General features: G+C 35.3%; 3 protein-coding genes across 3 annotated transcripts in view; all 3 read right to left on the reverse strand.

The window, feature by feature from the left end:
- Positions 1 to 6,892, reverse strand: part of stim2a (tromal interaction molecule 2a) — an 18,170-nt gene extending 11,278 nt beyond the window's left edge. Inside the window, exons 1-2 of the mRNA XM_024290356.2 lie at positions 5,507 to 6,892; positions 1,940 to 2,070 (exon numbers count right to left, since the gene is read on the reverse strand). Of these exons, the coding sequence (XP_024146124.1) occupies positions 1,940 to 2,070; positions 5,507 to 5,627 (252 nt within the window). The 5' untranslated portion in view covers positions 5,628 to 6,892. The remainder of the gene's footprint in view (positions 1 to 1,939; positions 2,071 to 5,506) is intronic.
- A 3,608-nt stretch (positions 6,893 to 10,500) lies between these two features.
- Positions 10,501 to 17,246, reverse strand: rbpja (recombination signal binding protein for immunoglobulin kappa J region a). The gene is made up of 11 exons (XM_024290299.2): positions 16,828 to 17,246; positions 15,297 to 15,335; positions 15,125 to 15,220; positions 14,874 to 15,039; positions 14,614 to 14,788; positions 14,370 to 14,507; positions 14,180 to 14,292; positions 13,523 to 13,663; positions 11,634 to 11,789; positions 11,453 to 11,556; positions 10,501 to 11,379 (listed from the first exon to the last, which is right to left on the reverse strand). The coding sequence occupies exons 1-11, from the start codon at positions 16,845 to 16,847 to the stop codon at positions 11,103 to 11,105; spliced, it is 1,425 nt and encodes a 474-aa protein (XP_024146067.1). The 5' UTR covers positions 16,848 to 17,246; the 3' UTR covers positions 10,501 to 11,102.
- A 91-nt stretch (positions 17,247 to 17,337) lies between these two features.
- The window catches only part of hgsnat (heparan-alpha-glucosaminide N-acetyltransferase), a gene marked incomplete in the record, with an annotated part of 13,503 nt that continues 11,313 nt past the window's right edge, over positions 17,338 to 19,527 (reverse strand). Inside the window, 1 exon segment of the mRNA XM_024289764.2 lies at positions 17,338 to 18,354. Within this exon segment, the coding sequence (XP_024145532.1) occupies positions 18,173 to 18,354 (182 nt within the window).

Consider the following 19,527-nt stretch of genomic DNA (forward strand, 5'->3'; position numbering starts at 1 on the left):
GGACATAGTTTCTGCAGAGTGGCAGTAGTTCCTTATGCTGCATTCACACCGGAAGCAATTCACGCAGCAGAGGCGTCGAGTTTCAATGATAAGTCAATGTACAGATGCGAGCAAGCTTCAGCTATGGCCATGGGATTTTTAATTTTTTTTAGTGACACGATCAGCGGTTAGAAAAATATTAACTATGGCTGCTCGATGAAAAGGTTCTCATCTTGAACTTTCATCTATTTTCTTAATCCGCTGGGTCTGCGGGGCTGCCAGAGAGTGTCCCAGCTTTATAAACATATAAATCCAAGATACTCGCTCAACATCATCCATGTTTTCCATGGTGTGGCAACAAAGGAAGTCCAGAAAAAGGTTGGCAATTGCTCCTCCCACATGTTGCCAGGGCATAAAGGCGTCAAGGACATTTTTGGGCAGGCATTGAGTAGTGAATTTGAGGCGTGACAAAAAACAGGCCACAGACGCGCAAATCACGTCCGGAGTGAATGTTGCTTCAGAAATTCCCCTCTGAGTTGTGGGCAGAACCAATGAGCTATTTATTTTATAACTCATTGGCCAGAACTGTTGATGTGGGGTAAGCCTGCCCTTATTTCCCATCATCCATCTGTTTACATGCTCTCCCCCTTACAACTCAAAGCTAACATTATTAGAGCAATCTCTGAGCTATCCAGCTCTACATTTTTGAGCCAGATGGCAGCTCGGACGAGAAACGAAAATAAAGACATACATGGATCTAGTCGTCTACAAGTGGATCCATCAAAATGGGGCAGAGCAGGAAGACTTGCTGCATCACAAATTTTAGCTTTTTCTCACCTCCGATTTGAATAGAGAAATAGAGAGGAGCAGGGAGCTTGTGGTTTGACACAGTAGCTTCTTCGCCACAGCTACAAACTTTTTCCAGCCGCCTTTTTTTATCTGCTCCTGATTCACAAGAATTTGAATAAAGAAGTACTCAAAAGTGCAATTTAAAGCCCAATTTTCTTTAAATATGTCTTCCATCATGAAAAAAATGCAACAAGAACATATTAAAACCATAATTTTCATTGTAGTGGGTCTTAAATATTCTACATTTACGTCATTATGATCAGCATCCTTAGTATGAATGGTAGACATTAGTGACAGGGTGCGTGTTTGATATCCTAAAATGTATTTTTGGCCGTAAACAGCGGCCTCATATGATGTCTGACAGAATTTACAGACTTTTATGGGCCTGAACCTTTCCACTGATGTCTCCATGGAAACCGCAACCTGAGACTCTGGATAGTGTGTCAGTGAACCCAGTTTTGTAACACAAGAGTCTACTGGAATTCCAGGTTTACTATGAATGTCCCACACAAGAACAGACTTGCAGACTCTAGGAAAGGAAAAAATGATTATAAAATAGCAACATTTTAAATAGTTACAGTACTAAGCGCACTAGGGTGCAGCGGATGAAACAATGTTTTAATCTTCAGTTGTTGCACACATGCATGAAAAGATTTTTGTAGTGGGCGAAGACTCAAGTTTTAATTTTTCTCTTATTTTGTATTTAAGCATTTTTTTTCTAATATTTTGATTTGGTAGAAGTGGAATTCAAATGCATATTGCACATTTTATTATGTTTTGCTTGTGAAAAAATGTTTTGCTTTTTCAGTTTTGCTCATAAAACGTCTTCAGTTCTCTTGAACAGCTTCAAGTGCCAAAAAGTAAGACACACTGAAGTGTGGATGTATTTTCAAAATAAGATTACAAAGGTCACCAAAGCTGCACTTGTCTATTAGTGCAAACCAGCTTTGTCATGGAGCCAAAAGTGAAGTTACACCGTTACTATCCTTGAAGAAGCATTTGACTCCACCACCTGTTCCTCCACTGCTTTGATCTGCATCTTTACAAGAGACCCACACTGAGTTTTATTTAGAAAATGGCTTAAATATGAAGAGAATTGCTGAGTTTGTACCTCCACGCTTTCCTCCACCTCAATCCCGCCATCTTGGTCATCGTCCATCATCTGGTGGATGCTTCGCAGGGCCTCCAGGCTATAACGGTCAGACTCGCTCAAACATGGTGGACTCACTGCCATGCATGGGTCTGCATGGATATGGAATAATGGGAGGTTATACAAGTGACTGTTTCAACATACATCACACATTTAAACCATTTAATATTGAATTTATTTGATCTTAATCATAACCATTTGGATCGAACTAATATTTCCGACAGTGAGATTACATGAATAAAACCCTCATAGATCATCCATGACTGCATTTCATTTTTTGCTGAATATTTTTTTTTTTTTTATCTCTTCTGACAAAAAATGTGTTTTTTCCTCCTACAAATCCACTGACAAAATGTTTAAATCAGGGGTCTGCAACCTGCAGCTCCGGAGCCACTTGTAGCTCTTTTACCTCTCCAAGAGAAATGAAATAATAGTGTTTCTTTCAAGTAAGGGTCCCTAAATTAGCATTTAATTATTTTAGATTAGGTAAGTTTATAAATGTATGGCTGTGGTGAACTTCAAAGATAAACTATGTATAGGTTTTTCCATCCTTGCTGACTTGAAGAGATCTTGCTTCCTCCAGAATACACCAATTTCAAATACTAAGCAACACTTTGGTAAAAAAGTCTGATCCTTTATGGTTTATAGCACATATTATCTTACGCTGTCCACTGTGATGATCCGGTCTGGTACAAGGCGTCTTTTATTTTGAAAGGTAATCATACAAGCTTCTTTCAAATGTAAAAAATAATCTCACATGTTGAGAAAATGCTAACTTCGTTTTATATTTCTGTTTTTATTTATGCCACAAAGAAGCATATTTCAAATGTATTATTAAAAAATTCATGTAATGAACGCACAGCAGTATCAAAACAAGACTTTGCAGCTACTACTAAGTTTTGATCAGTAAAAAAACAAGCTCAAATGGATTTTTTACTCTTAAAAGTTGCAGAACCCTGGTTTAAATATTGTGTTTATTATAAGAAAAAATACATTAAATACAAACAATTAGCTGATATTAAGCGATCATACTTGGAGGGAAAAAAGGCAAGGTAGCACACCTGTATGATTTTCTATTTTTCATATTTTAAATTAAAAATATAATTTGTAACATGTTAGTAATACTATTGGTATTGATTTTTCTGCCGCACCTCAATGTTCAATCATAGTAATAATTTTGTATATAATTTTATATAAATCCTATTGTTTTGTTATAAACAGACAACAGCTTAAAAAAATACATGTGAGACCCACAGCACTATAAGAACACTGTTATAAGACTATAGGAAAGAATGTTCAGTATTTACTCGATGGCTCCGGTGGGGGTCTCATAGGAGCCATAATGTCTCAATTAACCACAGTTAGGCTAAATATCAGACAGTGTACTCTGTGCTTCAGCACACAGAGGGTACACATGAGATGATGACGCACAGGGTCTCTTCGTCTACTGAGTCAGAGCCCATTTTTGAATCGGTGACTAAAGAGTTGGACTTCTCAAGGGAGCAAGGGTCAAAGGTCTGCCAGTTAAACCAACTCTCTCATTTCCAGCTGTAATGCTCTGAATGCCCGCTATAAGCAATGACTGTATTTTCAGCACTATTAGGTGCAACTAAAAGCCTTTATTTATTTTTTTTTTTAAACCACAGTGCGTCTTTGTAATCCACACACTTTATATATGGATTGGTTCTGGTTCTATTCAGTGTTGTTGAAGGGATTTTGATGGGTACACGGTGCTCTGTCATAATGTCAATCTGTTTATTTTACGAGATGCAAACTAGGCTGGGTGTTATTGTGAATATGCTAACATGGCTAACATGTGCTGGTTGTGTTTTTTGTGTGTGTTACTAATAAGGCTAGGAGTTAGAAGAGTCACAGTAATGTTTGTTTTAAGGGTATCAGTTTATTTTTTATGTGTTACGAACAAGGTTGGCAGTTAAAGGAGTTGTATCTACACTAACGCATCTTAAACGATGCGTTAGTGTAGATACAACGATGTTGGACTGTGTTTTCTTTTTGTGTGTTATTGATAAGGTTGAAAGTTAGAAAAGTCACAATGATGTAAGTTTTAGCAGTTTCAGTCAGCTTTTAACGTGTTACAGACAACGGTGGGAGTTACAGGTATTGTACTACGACTAACAGTGTTGGAATGTGGCAAAAATCAGAGAACAAATAAAACGATTTAGCAATTATTTCGTATTTTCGGCTCCTGTAAGCAAACACAACAAGTGAGCAGGAGAAATTAAAATGTTAGAATATGTGGTAAAATGTTAATAAAAGTTGGACTTTGTAGGAAGTATATTTGTTATGTTTTTCGTTAAATCAAGTTGAAATAAATATATATATATTTTTTTTAAAAGCGTACAAATGTTTATCTTCGTCATTGTATTACTTTCTAGTTTTTGTAAATAAAAACACACATTTTCTTTAGGTTTCCTTCCTGCAGTCAGTTCTACCTTGTTTGATCATGACATTTGCAGTTTTCAGAGGCAGGAAGCTCTCAGCTGGATTTCATGTGAATTTCGATGTTGTGCAGATGGCCCTCAGAACAAAAGTGTTTGCATCTATTTGTGCAGCAGCCTGCTTCATGTTGCCAGGACAGAACTTTGTTTACTTACATCATGACCATTAACCCACTTATAAATATAAATTACTAGATTTCAGTGCAAACAATTGTTCTAACTAAGGTCTCAATGATTTATGATACAAGTATATCAGTCAACTTGTCCTTTAAAATTCTTTATGGTCCTTTTCAAATAAAGTATTTTTGATGAACTTCGCACTTAATAGATTCAATGCATCATATATTGTATGTATTAGTACAAATATATCAATTCAGAGTAATTATACTCCACATTACATGTACATATAAATTGAAATGTGTGTTATTTTACTTTTTTTGGATGAATGGATGGATGATAGACGGATGGAGGTCTGATACGGATGGTCCATCTGTCCAACTGCATCTGATTGGTTGACTGACTTCTTTTGTATTTATTTTATTTTATTTATTGCTTGAAAACGAATCAGTTCTAATTCCAAAGTGATGAAAACTGGACTGTTGTTGTGTGAGTGGGCCCTCCTGTTGAACTGCAGGTGATACAGCAACAAATAGGTCTGATTTATCCAAGAAGTTTTAATTTCACATAAAACTAAGGCATTATAGAGTAAATTCTATTGTTGTTTTCCATTAGGAGTAATAAAAATGTTATAATATGTAGCAAAGTGTCAATAAAAATTGCAATTTTTAGGACGGGAAAATTATTCTCTTTTATTTCAATTATTTATTTACGTTAAATCAAGATTTCGAGAAAATAAAAAGGTTTATAAATATGTATTTTTGTCATTTTATTACTTTTTTTATTAGTCTACTTTTGAATTATCAGAATACATACAGCATGTAAATGAAAATAATACAGTAAAATTTTGTAAATAATAATTATAAATTTAGAAAAATAGATAAATAAAAAGTTGATAATGCAACATAGCGTTCCCAAAATGAAAAAGTATTTGTGATAGAGAAGTGCTTACCTGGGGGTTCGAACCCGGCGCTGCCTCCGGGAGAGGACAAGCTGTGAAGTTCTGCGGCGCTATGCGCGGCCACCCAGAAGGCAACGGGGAAAATGACCAGCAAAAAAGATAGAGGAAGCATTTTATACAGTTAGATACAAAAATATAGGTCTATATCTCATTAAAAATATATATTTTAAACTCCTCAAAAATAAGCGGAGAGGTCGCGTTTGCAGGACTGAGCTGTGTTTTCAGACGCAGAAGGTTCAGTCCGAGAAAGCGGATCCGTGTTGCTATTATGGGTGAAGAGACGGACGAGACGTGATACTGAGGTCTGCTAGAAAAAACCTTCAAACACGTAACAGGTTTAATGAAGACAAAAAAAAAAAAAAGTGGAGTTTAAAAAAATATATATTACAAAAGAAAATGCATATATATTAAATATTTTTATAGTGAAAAGTATTATTTTAAGAAAATAAATAAATAAATAAAAACAATCCTGATATTGGTCTATCATAAGAAAACAACGTTCATAGGAAAAGCTGAAGGAAAAATGTTCTAATGACAACTTGTTTGTCCCCACATTCTATTTTTATCCCTCATTTCCCATCACCTACGTAAGCGGAAGTAGAACGACTGCCCCGCCTCCTTCATAAAAATCAAACATGCCCTATTTTGAAAAACCCACTCCAATGAAAATGTGTTTTTAGGATTATCTTGTGGCATTTTTCTGATCATGGAGGACATATATTAAGAAAATTGAGCTTAAAATTATATTTCTGAAATGCATATGCAACACATATTTAGAAATATACTTTTGTAAAAAAAATATTTTAATGGTGGATCAGTGTTGTGCTGAGCTATGTTTATGTTAGTTTGAATCTGCTGAAAAGGCAATAAACATATTGAAAAAAATGTCACATGATCTATTATGAAAAAAACACATTTGCCTAATTGTGAATGTCAGCCCAACTGTACAACAGGGAAATGACAACTAAACTTACAGCAGTGGTAAACAGCTAGTTTAGGCAGACAGAAAACAAAGTTTGTGTACTTGTCCAAGCTTGTTCCGTCTTTTGGATTCACTCATTTTCATCCCGTCAAAGCTGGCCCATAAAGACAACCTTTAGACATGAAAATAATATCTGCAGAAAGAATTATAAAACATTGATTAAAGGAATAAGACTAGGATAGGAGATGCTATAAGGCAAAAAAATAAAATAAATACATATATAAATAATAACTATACTGCTTAGAATAAAAGAGAATCATAAACTCTTTATTTTTTAGCTTAAATAAAAAAAAGTTGTAGTACAGATACAGGACAATGGAGTAAGAGACCACCACCATAAAAGAAAATTATTAAAATTTTGAAAAAAGTTGGAAAATTATGATAAAAGTCTTAAATTTTAAGATACAAGGTTTTAAAAAATATGAGAGGACATTTGCAATATTATGAGAAAAAGTATAAATTTGTGAGAGCAAAGTCAAAAAATTGGGAGAATAAAGTAGTATATTTATGAAAAATAAATCAAAATGTTATGAGAATAAAGGAAAAACATTACAAGAAAAAGTTATGAGAAAAAAGTCAACATTTTATGAGAGAAAAGTTGCAAATTTACAAGAAAAAGAGTGTAAGATAATAAGAAGAGAGTCTTAAAATTGTTTAAAAAATATGAGATAGTTGTAAAATTATGAGGAATTACTTATTACTTGCTTTGAACCCTTCTTCTTCACATCTTCTTCTAATTTTTTAAATATATTTTTTCTTTATCGCAAGTTATTCAAGGTATAAACTGACCAATCAGAATCCTCACTAAACGCATGTGGTGCCGGATGGCCCCACCTCCAATGTTTGATTGACAGCTTCTCCCGAGCTCGCTCTCAGTGGAAGGGGTGTGGACTTTGAACAAGCTCACTCATGATTGGTGACAGTAGTTCCTCTAAAAACGTGACTCAGACCAATCGCTGCAGACGGGTTTCATTGTCCAGTGAAATCATATAAGTCTGTAGTAGTAATGTTAGATTGGGGTTTTGACTGTATAAAGAGAATTGGACAGTATGAGTGTAAAGTCACCTATAGTAAATTACTTACTTCTGGTTAAAAATAAATAAAAATAAGTCAATTCTTTGCCTAAATATTTAGTGCTATTTTTAGTTTAAAGCCAATAAGCTACAAATAATTTGTCTAACGTCATCTCGTCCGCAGTTTTTCCAAGTTATGTAAAATAAGGCTAACCTCACATCCGGGTTTGTTGACCTCCTTCTGGAGGCCCGTGTCTACATGCACACTAAGCCTCTGCACAAACGTAAAGATTCACTGAGTGTACTCTGGTTTAGCTCAAACAACAGTTAATGGAGAAGGCAGATCATACAATTACATATATACACACTTTAAACACTGGCGTCGGGTTTCACTGTTGCCATCAAGCTGCACGTTAAAAATAGATTTGATCCTGTGGAACATGTTCACCCACTCAGGAAGCAAATCCATTTTAATCCATAATAACAAATGTTACATTTTAACTATTTCAAAATGATTTGACTTATGAAAGTAGAGATGTTCATGTTTATCCACCTAATTGTACAATTTAATGTAACTTTTAAAGCAACTAGGTCAAAAGTTCACATTCTAGTCAAAATATTTTGTCCTCCTCATAAAATTCAAGGTTATTGTTTGTAGTTAGAGGAAAAATCTGGACTCCAGGAACTGATAAGAACCACAAAGACTTTGTGTTGTTAGAGCGTTTTGTTTCTTTCAGTAAATAATCAAGTCTAAGTTTTTTGATACATTTCTGTTGCAGTTTTGCTGCTACCCAGTTTCCCCAAACTGCACACTTAATAAAAGAGAAACTGTTTTCTAGGAAGGTCAGAGGTTTGTTTTAATGCAATTTAGTGTGAACCGCTCCCAAAATGTGCATCCATTTTTAGAAAAAACATATTTTTCTCTGACTAAAAACCTTGGAAAATGTTTCCACAAAACCTCACAGGAAACATGATCTTTCTTTGCGGATGCTATTTGTGGAGAGAGCACCAACAAACACAACCACACACGAGGAGGAAGGGCACTTAACCCATAAACATGAGAGCTGTTAAGCTGCCAGTGTGATGGCACGATGGGCTCGTTTCTGCTCACAGCTGACCTCAGGCCAGCTCAAACTCCCATCATACCTGGCAGGAATACACTGATGAGCGCAACATCAAAGCTTGGCACACTTGAGAATGTGGGAAGTAAAAAAAAATAAATGAAATAAGGCTGCAGTTTCACAGGCTGACCACAAGGGACAGTGTAATACTGCTTTTTGTGAGTATTTGGCTCAGGTAATAGGAATATTTATATAATATATAACAAAAGTATTAAGCATGGTAAATGTTGAAATACAGTTTATGATTTTGGACGTTAAAATGTTGAAAAGAACCAGCATCAAAGTTAAATGTAACTTGATCTATTATGAAAAAAACACATTTGCATAACTGCAAATGTCAGCCCAACTGCACAACAACAGGAAAATGACAACTAAACTTACAGCAGTGGTAAACAGCTTGTTTAGGCAGACAGAAAACAAAGTTTGTGTACTTCTCCAAGTTTGTTCCATCTTGTGGATTCACTCATTTGCATCCTGTCACAGCTGGTCCATAAAAACAACCTTTAGACATGAAAATAACGTCTGCAGAAAGAATTCTAAAACATTGCTTAAAGGAATAATACTAGGGGAGGAGATGATATAAAGTAAAAACAAATATTGCTTAAAATAAAAAACGTAAACCCTTTAAGTTTCAGTTTAAATGAAAAAAAATGTGGAACAGATACATGACAATGGAATAATAGAACCACAGTAAAAAAGAAAATTATGGAAATTGAGAAAAAAAAGGTAAAATGATAAGAAATCATAAAATAAAATAAAAAAGTTCAAAAAAATATGAAAGGAAATTCCCAAAATTATGAGAAAAAGTTTAAACTTATGGAAAAAAATTTGGGAAAATAAAGTTGTAAATTCATGAGAAATAAATCAAATCAAAACTTTATGAGAATAAAGCAAATACATCACAAGAAAAAGTTATGAGGAGAAAAAAGTCAACATTTTATGAAAGAAAAGTTGCAAATTTACAAGAAAGAGTCAAAAATAATGAGAAGAAAGTTTTAAAATGTAAAAAAAAAGAAACATTTTATGAGATAGTCGTAAAATTATGAGAAATAACTCAAAATTTTATGAACTTAAAGTAAAAAAAATACAAAACAAAAGAGTAGTAAAAGTATAAGTAAAAAAGTCAACATGTCATATTAGTAAAGTGGCAAAATTATCAGAAAAAAGTTTTAAAACAAAAAAAGTCAATATATATTATGAGAAAAAGGTTTTAGAGAAATGTCAAGATTTTACAAGAATACATTTCCAAATCTGATTTAAATTGTCTTAATTTTACTTTAGAAAAGTCAAACTTTTTTTTTTAAATAAAGTTGTCATTTCATAAAAATAAAGCAGGACATTTACAAACAAAATAAGAGCAGATTCATGAAGACTCTTGAGCAGTTTAATGTCCATCCCATTTCTCTGAATTGTCTCTAACACAAATTAAAAAGGTAATGTATGATTGTCTTTGTTGAAACCTTTTAAAAGCTAAATGTAACGTTTTCTTTTAGAAAAACACTAACCTCTTTTTAGTAAATGAACAACTTTACAATTAATTTCCATGAATTGCATTTTTTTACTTAACTGTACACCTTTGTTCTTGTAAAATGTTGACTTTTTCCCTTATATTTTTTCAACTTTTTCTTGTAACATATTTTTACAACTTTAACCTTATAAATTGAAAATTTTCCCATATTTTACGACCATATTGTCATTAGATTTTTGTTTTTTTCCCATAATGTTACGACTTAATCCTTAACTGTTTGTTTATTTTTCTTCTTTTATGGTGATCCTAATCCTCTTCTTAGTCAAACCTACAGGTGGATAGATGGTCCCAAAAATCAAAATCAATAACCGTACAAAAACAAATGTGCTCATTTCATGAAATTCCCCTTTAAATTCTGGTTAGTTTTTATTGCCACACAGGAAATGTACCTAAAGACCACAGATTAAACAGAATCTAAAAAAACAAACAAATTGTGGTCTAATTGTGGTTCTGAATGAGTAAAAACTATTTAGTGAGATCATATCTGGCTACATTTGAGCAAAATCCTTTAACTGAAATATGAAGAAAAAGAAATACTCCTTGTATAAACAATGTATTTTACTTAGATCACTTATTGCCCACAAAAGTGAATGAAAGTTTCAGGAGAAAGCTACTTTGCTGTAGCGATAAACCAAAATTCAGTAAAATAAGACTTTCAAAATCTAAAGATTTTCTGTTGTAACAGTTAAACTGCAGATTTATCACTTGCTTTGTTTAGTTTAAAATAAAAAACTCCCTTTAATTAAACATATAAAATGTACATTACCCCCCACCAGAGGGTGCTACAACACACCGCCAGCTTTCACACGTCTCTTCAGCGCTGGTCCTGTTGGAGTTGCTCTGAAAAAAAGAGCTCTTAAAGCAGCTTCTGTGCAGTTCCTCACAGATCCATCGCCCCCTTTGGAGTAAATGCTTACAGTTTCTGGTGCTGGGATTTCCGTCTTTACTGCTTCAGGGCCCGTGAGCCTCCCTGAGGCCAGCGCAGCAGAGATGAAGGCGATGATGAAGAGGTGCTGTGTGAGCGTAGAATAGCCCCCGCTGCGCTGCAGTGGGGCTGGGGCCCTGGCTCAGGCGTGTAGGTGAAGGTCAAGGCTGTGGAATAGATGATTCCGTCGTTGCGGACCAGCGTGACCGGGACCTGAACCGGCTGTCGCACCCAGCGCCAGCCCTCCCTGAAAGACGAGATGTCTGGCACCACGCACAAGATGCTTTCTCCACACCTGAAGGGATGAGAAAGACTGTTTATAGTCGAACCAAACAAACTGAAGCATAAACTCCAGCTGAGTCTTGCACCTGTACATGGTGTCGGCCTCTACGTCTCCAAACCACACTCTCAGAGTCGGGGTGAAGTTGTGTCCCGTCAGCTCCAACATGGCCACATCTCCTCCACCGTTTAACTTCACAGAAATAACAGATTTTCATTGTAATTTTTAAAACATTTTAACGTAGAGGACATAAAAACCTGTAAGCCTACCTGCAAGCTTTCCACCACAGGAACAGGTGTGACTGGCGTTGGTACCGGACCCATGCCCTCGCAGAAGGTGTATTCCGCCTTGTCGGTGCTGATGATGGTCCAGGAGGCCCCGTCGCTCACCATCTCCTTGTTAGCTTCTTTGGAACATGGTGCCGCCTGAAAAAAGGTCAAAAGATCCACAACATTCATTTTTTAATCATTTTTACTCTGTAAAGCACTTTGCAATACTGTAGTATGAAAATTCCCTTTTAAATAAAGTTTAATTTGATTTGAAGAAGTAAGCTGTTTTTTTATTGTTTGTGAATTTAAAAATAAAAAGGTACAAAATTGCCATCCTTAAGGGTTATCACAGTTTGTATTTTCTCTGCTCATATTTTTTGTCTTCTATGCTTGCTTGACCCATTGAACCCTGGGAAATGCTTCCTGGTTCCTTGGAAATTATGGTATGCTAACATGCTAACGCTACTATAAACACCCTTTACACTTTAGTCCTCCACAGATACTGTATCACTAGATTATATCACATGTACTTTTAGTTATTGTAGTTTATTTGTAATTTTGAATTTTTTAACCACTAAATAAGAAACTCTTGTAATATGTTTGTGCTTCTCAACCAAAACTGCTAGTTTAGTTTATGAACAAAAAGGGAATAGAGAGGACAGTGAGCTTAAATGGCAATTTTGTTATTTTGTACTTAAAGTTTGGGCTGATTTTATGGAGTCAAATCAGGATCAGTTTGAAATGAATTAAAAACCAGATTGTACATTTGAAGGAAAAGTTTTACAATTGAAAGTACACGTTAGAAACTTGTAGAAAACATTGAAACAAAAATTGTCTGCATCTGCAAAAGTCAGAAATGATACTCTAAATTGAGAACTGAAAGCAAAAAGCGAAAGAAACAAAAAACAAAAAAAACAACAGCAACTGCTACAAATAAGCATTTTTATTTGGCTCCAAGTTTAGGTTTACATTTGTATTACTCAGAATTGAAACTTACTATTTTACTACCAAATTTTCAATATTGCTTTCAGGTTTACAATGTCTATTTTTGGGTGTAAAACAATTTTTTTTCCAGATTTACAATATCTATTTTTCATATGTGTTTTTTTATTTACTTTAGGCTGATCCTAATTTGATCCCATACCCTGGTGTGTTTCGTTTTATTATGAAAACAAAAAATGTCTTGGACTGCCCTTAAATGTACATCTTTCACCATTTTCCTCTCACATTTCTGTAAGTCAGTTTCGTCAAACCTGTAAATAATTTTTCCTAGAGAGAGTTGGATGTTTTCAGTGACTTAACTCATTTTTGCCCCTCATTTGACAACAGTTACTCCATAACAGCTTATCTAGTTATGCCAGACTTTTATGTAAGTTATACGACCAGAAGAACGTTTCTTCTTTTTATTTTTCTGAAATGGGAACTGCATAAAAAAGTGGAAGCTGGTCTGTTGAGCATTTGCTCTCGTGGAAAGAAGCTCTCAGCAGCTGCTTCCTCTGTTATGAAGCTTGTTATACAGTAATAGCAATATATTACACCTGTGCATATTTTTATTATACAGTATTAAGGAGCTTCAGAGTGAACAAAGCAGTTATCCTTCAGAATGGTTTGGTATAATAAAAAAAATAAAAAAATCCTGCAACTTCCAAATAAAACCAACATTTTTACACAAATAAAAATGGGAAATATTCACAGTTTTAACTGTAGGATAAATTAAAATTTTAAACAGTTTACATTTACTATTGTATTCTTTCATTTTGCTTTTATTAGTGACTTTTCTAACTCTCGGTGCAGCAAACTCTTAACAATTATAATAATAATTAAGAGATTAAAGAGGTTTCAGTGACCAGAGGAAAATTTGTATCTAAAAATGGAAATGTTTATTGCACCTGGAATTGGATGATCCGCTCCTGTGAAAGACACAGATACATTCTGTCTGTATCTTTTAGGTAGAAGGCACACTTGTGAAGCTGGGACACTGGGTCATCTGCATTCAACAAAGCTGCTTGCTTGTCCACTTTACGAATAATCTAAGAAAAGCCAAAAACATACATTATTGACATCAAAGACCTTTTCCCATAAAAATCGTGTTTTTAACATGTTCTTGCGTTATTTTACTGATGATGGAGGACATATATTGAGAAAATTTAGCAACAAAATGGCACTAAAAAATATTTCTGTATTCAAAAGGATGTGTATTGGGAGCAGAAGAAGAAACTCAGAGTAAAGGGGGTGGGGTTGATCGGCCCCAACAGTCCCGCCCATAACTCACAAGCTCCTGCCACTCTGCAGAAACTATGTCAGAGAAAGTTTTTAGGATTTGGCTAAAAAATGGCATAATCATAGTTAAAAGGTGAGTTTTTAAAATACAGCTGCAAGAGACACAAGTATGTGAACCCTCAATTTCTGTACGAAATTGGACACGGTGTATGTTTATTTTTTTAATCTCAATTAAGATTACAACGATAGAGAAAAAACATTGCCTGCTTAAATCACATCATAATATGTGTTATTGAGTTTAAGTACATGAAGTACATTTTACATACCAGTCGTGGGAGGGCCATGCCAGTTATTGAACACACCAACTTCACCGTCTTTCCGTAGTGAATGTATCCGTCCCTCACAGCAAACTCCTCTCCTTCTGACTCATCGTCCTCCACTAAACACAACGCTGAGCTGTTTAACATGTCATTCCAATGAAAGAGTAAAACACATGAAAAACTAGGTGTGACTCACAGAGGTGAATGTAGAAGGCCCCCCACTGCTGGGAGCTGGCACAGAAGTTCCCCCCTTCCACATGAAGATACCTGGTGCTTACAGTCTGTGAGCGTAGGCGGTTGAACAAGGCCACCTTGGTTCCAGATGCTATACACACTGAGAAAGACGGGGAGAAAAAGTAAGGCTTTGAAAAACAAGAAAGAAGAAAACATCATTATTCTTCTTTTTGTGTTTTGTTATGTGTGCAATGACTCATCCTCACAGTCTGTGTTTTTTAAAGACTGTTTCTTCTTGGAGGGCTTGGAGATGACTTTGATGCGTTTGCTGAGGAAAAGGCCGATGTTTGAACTGTTTCCGTACAACATCTTAACCGACAGCATGAAGTGCTTCCTTTTGTCTGAGTCACTGATGTACAGAGTCTTAGCCATGCAGAAGTGCTGCAACAGGAACCAAAAAAAGCTGTCTTAAGCTTTTCATTCATTTACTTACAAAAAAATACTCATATTGTAAATGATTATTTACCTTTCCCTCGAGATGAAGTTGTTGCATGTCTTGAACGCTGTTGCCAATCCCAATAAATGCAAATGGTTGTGCTTCCTGCTCCGTGCAGCCCTCATTTTCCATTTTTTCTAACTTTTTCTTCCAGCCAGCACCCATCAGATACACACAGGGTGGAGGACAGAAAAACCTGTTTGACACAAATAAATACATTAAAGAAAATACTACTCTTAGTAAAAATGTGGGATATACGACTAATTTGTGTTCCACAAAACCTTTTTTCGTTTCCGTATGATTTTTGTGCAACTTTTGCATGAAGTATGAGCACGGTTTGATCTTCTTTTTCCTTCAAGTAGTTCCTCATGGCTTCCCTGGAACAGGAGAGAAACTTGTCTGAAACTTTTGAGCTTTTCAAACTGAATACTTCAAGGTGAGTTTCTTCTGTACCTTGTTAGATGCTGAGATGGATTTCGCTCATCAAATTTCCTGCCAAAGCAAAAAAAATTATGATTATGGAATTTTTTGGCAAAACCCAAAAACATGTCATTTTCAATTACATAGTTTCTGCAGAGCAGCAGGAGTTAATTAGAAATTCCCCTCCGAACTGTGGTCAGAGCAGTAAGCCTAGCCTCATTTCCCATCATCACTTTGCTTACACTCTTTTTCGTATCTTACAGCCATGTTACTACCTGATCTGTAATGGCTACCCGATCTGTTCACTCATCTACGAACATCATGTCACTTCCTCTTTGTAATTTAATAACCTCTTAAAATGTTTACAATCATGAAAACGTTTATGGTATGTTAATTTTCTTTAATGTTTCTAAGCTGTAGTCCAGACGAGGCAAGCTCCATTGTTGACGAATCCAAGATTTGTGTGATCGCGGAGTTATCTGCTATTTAAATGCCTTGAACAGTCATGTTTTTTTTTTTAAATAATTAAATACCAGGTTACAAGGTAGGAACAACAAATTTATACAAAAACACACAAACAATGCAATAAAATCTAAATCAGATCTCTTAACTGTAGCAATGTCGGTCACAATGAGAATGTGGCATAATATTTACGCATGCGTGGATGGATCAGGTAGCCGTTACAGATCAGGTAGCCGTTAAAGATCAGGTAACCTAACTTTATCAGTGCAACAAAAGCAGTTAGCAATATTAGACCTATCCAGATTTTAGCCAGATCCCATTTCACATGACACAGACAAAGACGTATATCAATCTAGTTTTAAACAAGTGGATTGCAAATGGACTGGAGCAGGGAGCTTGTGGCTTGCCGTAGTACATCCTACATCACACCTACAAACTTTTTCCAATTATATATATATTTTTTTGGTCTGTTTGTTTGTTTGTTTGTTAATGTTTGTTTTGTAATATATATGCCATCCACTGACATTCTCAATGTTCTACATCATTGTTCTGTATCTTTTGAACAATAATAAAAAACATAAAAAGTATATGTGTATAAATATATATTTGTCTGCTACTGATTTACAGCGATTCTAACAAAAAAGTTTACTTTTCTTTATATTTGTAGGAAGTACAAGAAGCATGCTAAAAACAAAGTAAAAAACACAGTTTTAAAATCTGTTTTCAGCAGGCAGTGCAAAGCTGAAAACATACTGAACATTTTTGCAAGTAGCGTTTCAGCTAATGTTACAAAAATAAAAGTATTCAACCACTTTTTTTTAAGTTTGAACCTATTACTTTATTCTTTAGCTTATTTTGTCAAAATATTAAAACTTGTTAAGATAAAAAAGAACCAAGCAAAAGAACTGTTTTTCTTCTTTTATGTTAAAACAGTGTGAAAGTAACTCGCGTGTAAACATCTTTACAAAGACAGAAAAACTGAACAAAACCGCGGAAGTCACTTTACTCAAAGCTTCCACACATTCTGCTACATCAGCGTGTTACAGGAAACTACTATTTCTTCGCCTAATTCTACTTGTTTGCTTTAAATGTCTGTACTCACCCCGTAACAACGGGCGCCATCTTTCGAATAGCAACCCCCGCCACCCACCTCTACACACGTAAACACGAGAACATGCAATAAAGGGGGAGGGGGTAAAGAGGGAAGGGGTAAAGAAAGGAAAAAGAAAAGTCTAACAACCACGGAATTATTTATGAGGCATTTCCTCTTTAACCGCAAAACAGCAGACGCAGACTCCAGGCAGGGAAGATGGGAGCGGGCCACGGAGGAGGTGTGACGGACGGGGCAAAGGGTTGAGAAGTGGAGGGAGGGGCAACCGGTAGAGGGCACACGCCAGGACAGGCGTGGGAAAGTTGAGAAGTCTCGCGAGAGTGGAGGAGAAAACTCTCACTAGGGACTTTGAAGTTGGACGCCAACTATCGCGAGACCTTAAAAGAGCAGCATCACTGGTGGCTTCTCGCCCAGTCTCGCCTCCCTCCTTACTAGAATAAAATTCCCACGGTTGTATATTTACCACACCGATGCAGGGAAAAAAAGAAGAAACTGCTAAAATAACTCGATGAATTGATTTATTAACCTTTATTAAATATTATTTTCAAAGTCAGAATATGTAAAAATTACATTTCTAAAAGTTTTAAAAAATGTTGGAATCAACTTGAACAGTACTAGACAAATCTTAGACAGCATTTGGATAAAATACACATTTATCATCATGTTTTTAAGGTTTGTTTAAAAAAAGTTCTTGTCTCAAATATACACATTGAGTGTGGATAAAAAAACAAGAGTTCTTTAAATTCAGGATATAAAACCTTATAGCTCTTTAGCTATTAATTTTCTGGAAGAAAAGGTAGTTCAGTGTATTATTTTTCACCTATTTCAACAGAAAAAAAAAAAACTGCCTCAGCATTTTTCATGATGTGAAACAAACTCCAAAACAAGTTTAAATCTTTATCTGACATTCTATACTTTCCCTACAACCCAGGATAATGTATGTTGCTTTTATAAGAATAAATAGTGTTATAGAACTCCTGTAGTAATCTTTTGACTTCATTTATAGCGTGAAGTTAGAAAACAAATGAACAAAATGGTTTTTTCCTGAATCAGTTTTTGGCAGGGCTTTCCATAATGCTTTAAAAGTGACCTATTTTTTCAAGAGGAGATTGGTATTTAGAGTAAGACATTCATGATTATGCAGTGTTTAAAAGACAAAAACAAATTGTACAAGAAAGGGAAAGATATTCATAAACTAACTACAAATAAAAGAGCTGAACTGGTGTGTCACTACTTTTGCCACAATTTTTGAATTTTCTCAGTTAATATCAAGCTGTTTTGACGTAAACAATGTCCCCTGCTTTCTTTGTGCGCTGTTGATCTATGTGGTCCTTCATTAAATTTTCCAGAAAATCTTCTTTCTGTAGAGAATGTAGGAGATAAAAATCCAACAGCAGGTTGCAAAAAGGTTCTGGATGAGGTGTTCGGTGTGGGATTGGCTGTTAATCATGCGCCAGCGGAAGGGGAAGTAGTCCTCAAACACTTCGTGACCGACGTACACAAGGATGGAGTTCATACCTGGAATACCACAGAAAAGTAAACAGCGGATTACAATGGTTCAACTTGAATTCTGACTCTATGAGAATAACTTGAATCTAAAATGTAAAAAAAATCAATTTTTAAGTTATCCACTTTTTAAAACCCATTCTATTTTTCTTAATTTTCTATTCATTTATTTTTTTTCTTCCTAGTGATCGGCATAATTATACTTATCCCATTTTCAGACAAATAAAAAAAAACTCTTTCTGTAGAGTTGCATGAGTCCTTTAGACATTCTTGAGTTGTGGGCAAAACTGATGGTGCTGCTGAGTAAGCCTTCCCACACTTCCTATCATCCATTTACTTGCACACTATCCCGCTGGCATACACGGAATCCTCAGAAATGCAATTTTAAGCTTAATTTTCTTATAATCTTTTTTATAGTTCTTGTTCATGAGAAAAATGCAACATGTTAAAAACACCGAAAACATTTTTCATTAGAGATGTTATTTAATCGTAATTTCAGAGGGAAGTACCACCCACTTCAAAGAAAATTATGTATTTGATATTTTTAACATGTTCCTCATGGGTACATATAAAAGAAATAAAGATTAAAACTAAATTTCTGAGTATTTCTTTATTCAAATAGGGATGAATAAAGAGCAGATTAAAAAAAATAATTTGAAAAAGCTCTCAGATTTGTGATACCGTTAGTGAAATGGGCGGGCCAAAGTCTCCTTGCTCCGGTCCAGACTGATGCATCCACTTGCTGACAAATAAATACATTTCTAGTTTCATTTTCCTAATCTGAGCTGTCATCTGGCTAAAAACTGTATTGCTTGATAACTCCAATATTGTTGCTTATGTTAGCTTGTAAGGGGCTGGAAGCTAGAGGGAGAGAGTGTAAACAGAGAGATGATGGGATACCGGCTGAGGCTTACTTCTGCTCCAACAGTCCCGCCCACAACTCAGAGGCAAATTTCTGATGAACTCCTCCCATGCAGCACAAACTATGTCAAAATTACACTTTTTTTTGTTTGTTGTCGTTTTTTTTTCCTTAACAGAGCATAATTATAACTAAAAGACCACTAGGAATGCTTTAAAATGGATGACTGGAGAGGAATTTGAAACATCTTCCTCTTGGCTAAAGGGCTTACCACAGGGGTCTCAAACTCGCGGCCCGCGGGCCATTTGCGGCCCGCAGGATGATGA

Source organism: Oryzias melastigma, linkage group LG1, assembly GCF_002922805.2.
Source record: "Oryzias melastigma strain HK-1 linkage group LG1, ASM292280v2, whole genome shotgun sequence".
NCBI lineage: Eukaryota > Metazoa > Chordata > Actinopteri > Beloniformes > Adrianichthyidae > Oryzias > Oryzias melastigma.

What these genes read in the sequence shown, in the direction of transcription:
- rbpja (XM_024290299.2), bottom strand. Translation starts at nt 16,847, where the DNA reads ATGGCGCCCGTTGTTACGGG. An exon ending in TCATACGGAAACGAAAAAAG is followed by an intron (nt 15,040 to 15,124) that starts GTTTTGTGGAAC and finishes TGTGTCAAACAG; the next exon opens with GTTTTTCTGTCCTCCACCCT. An exon ending in AGCGGATCATCCAATTCCAG is followed by an intron (nt 11,790 to 13,522) that starts GTGCAATAAACA and finishes ACCTTTTTTCAG; the next exon opens with GCGGCACCATGTTCCAAAGA.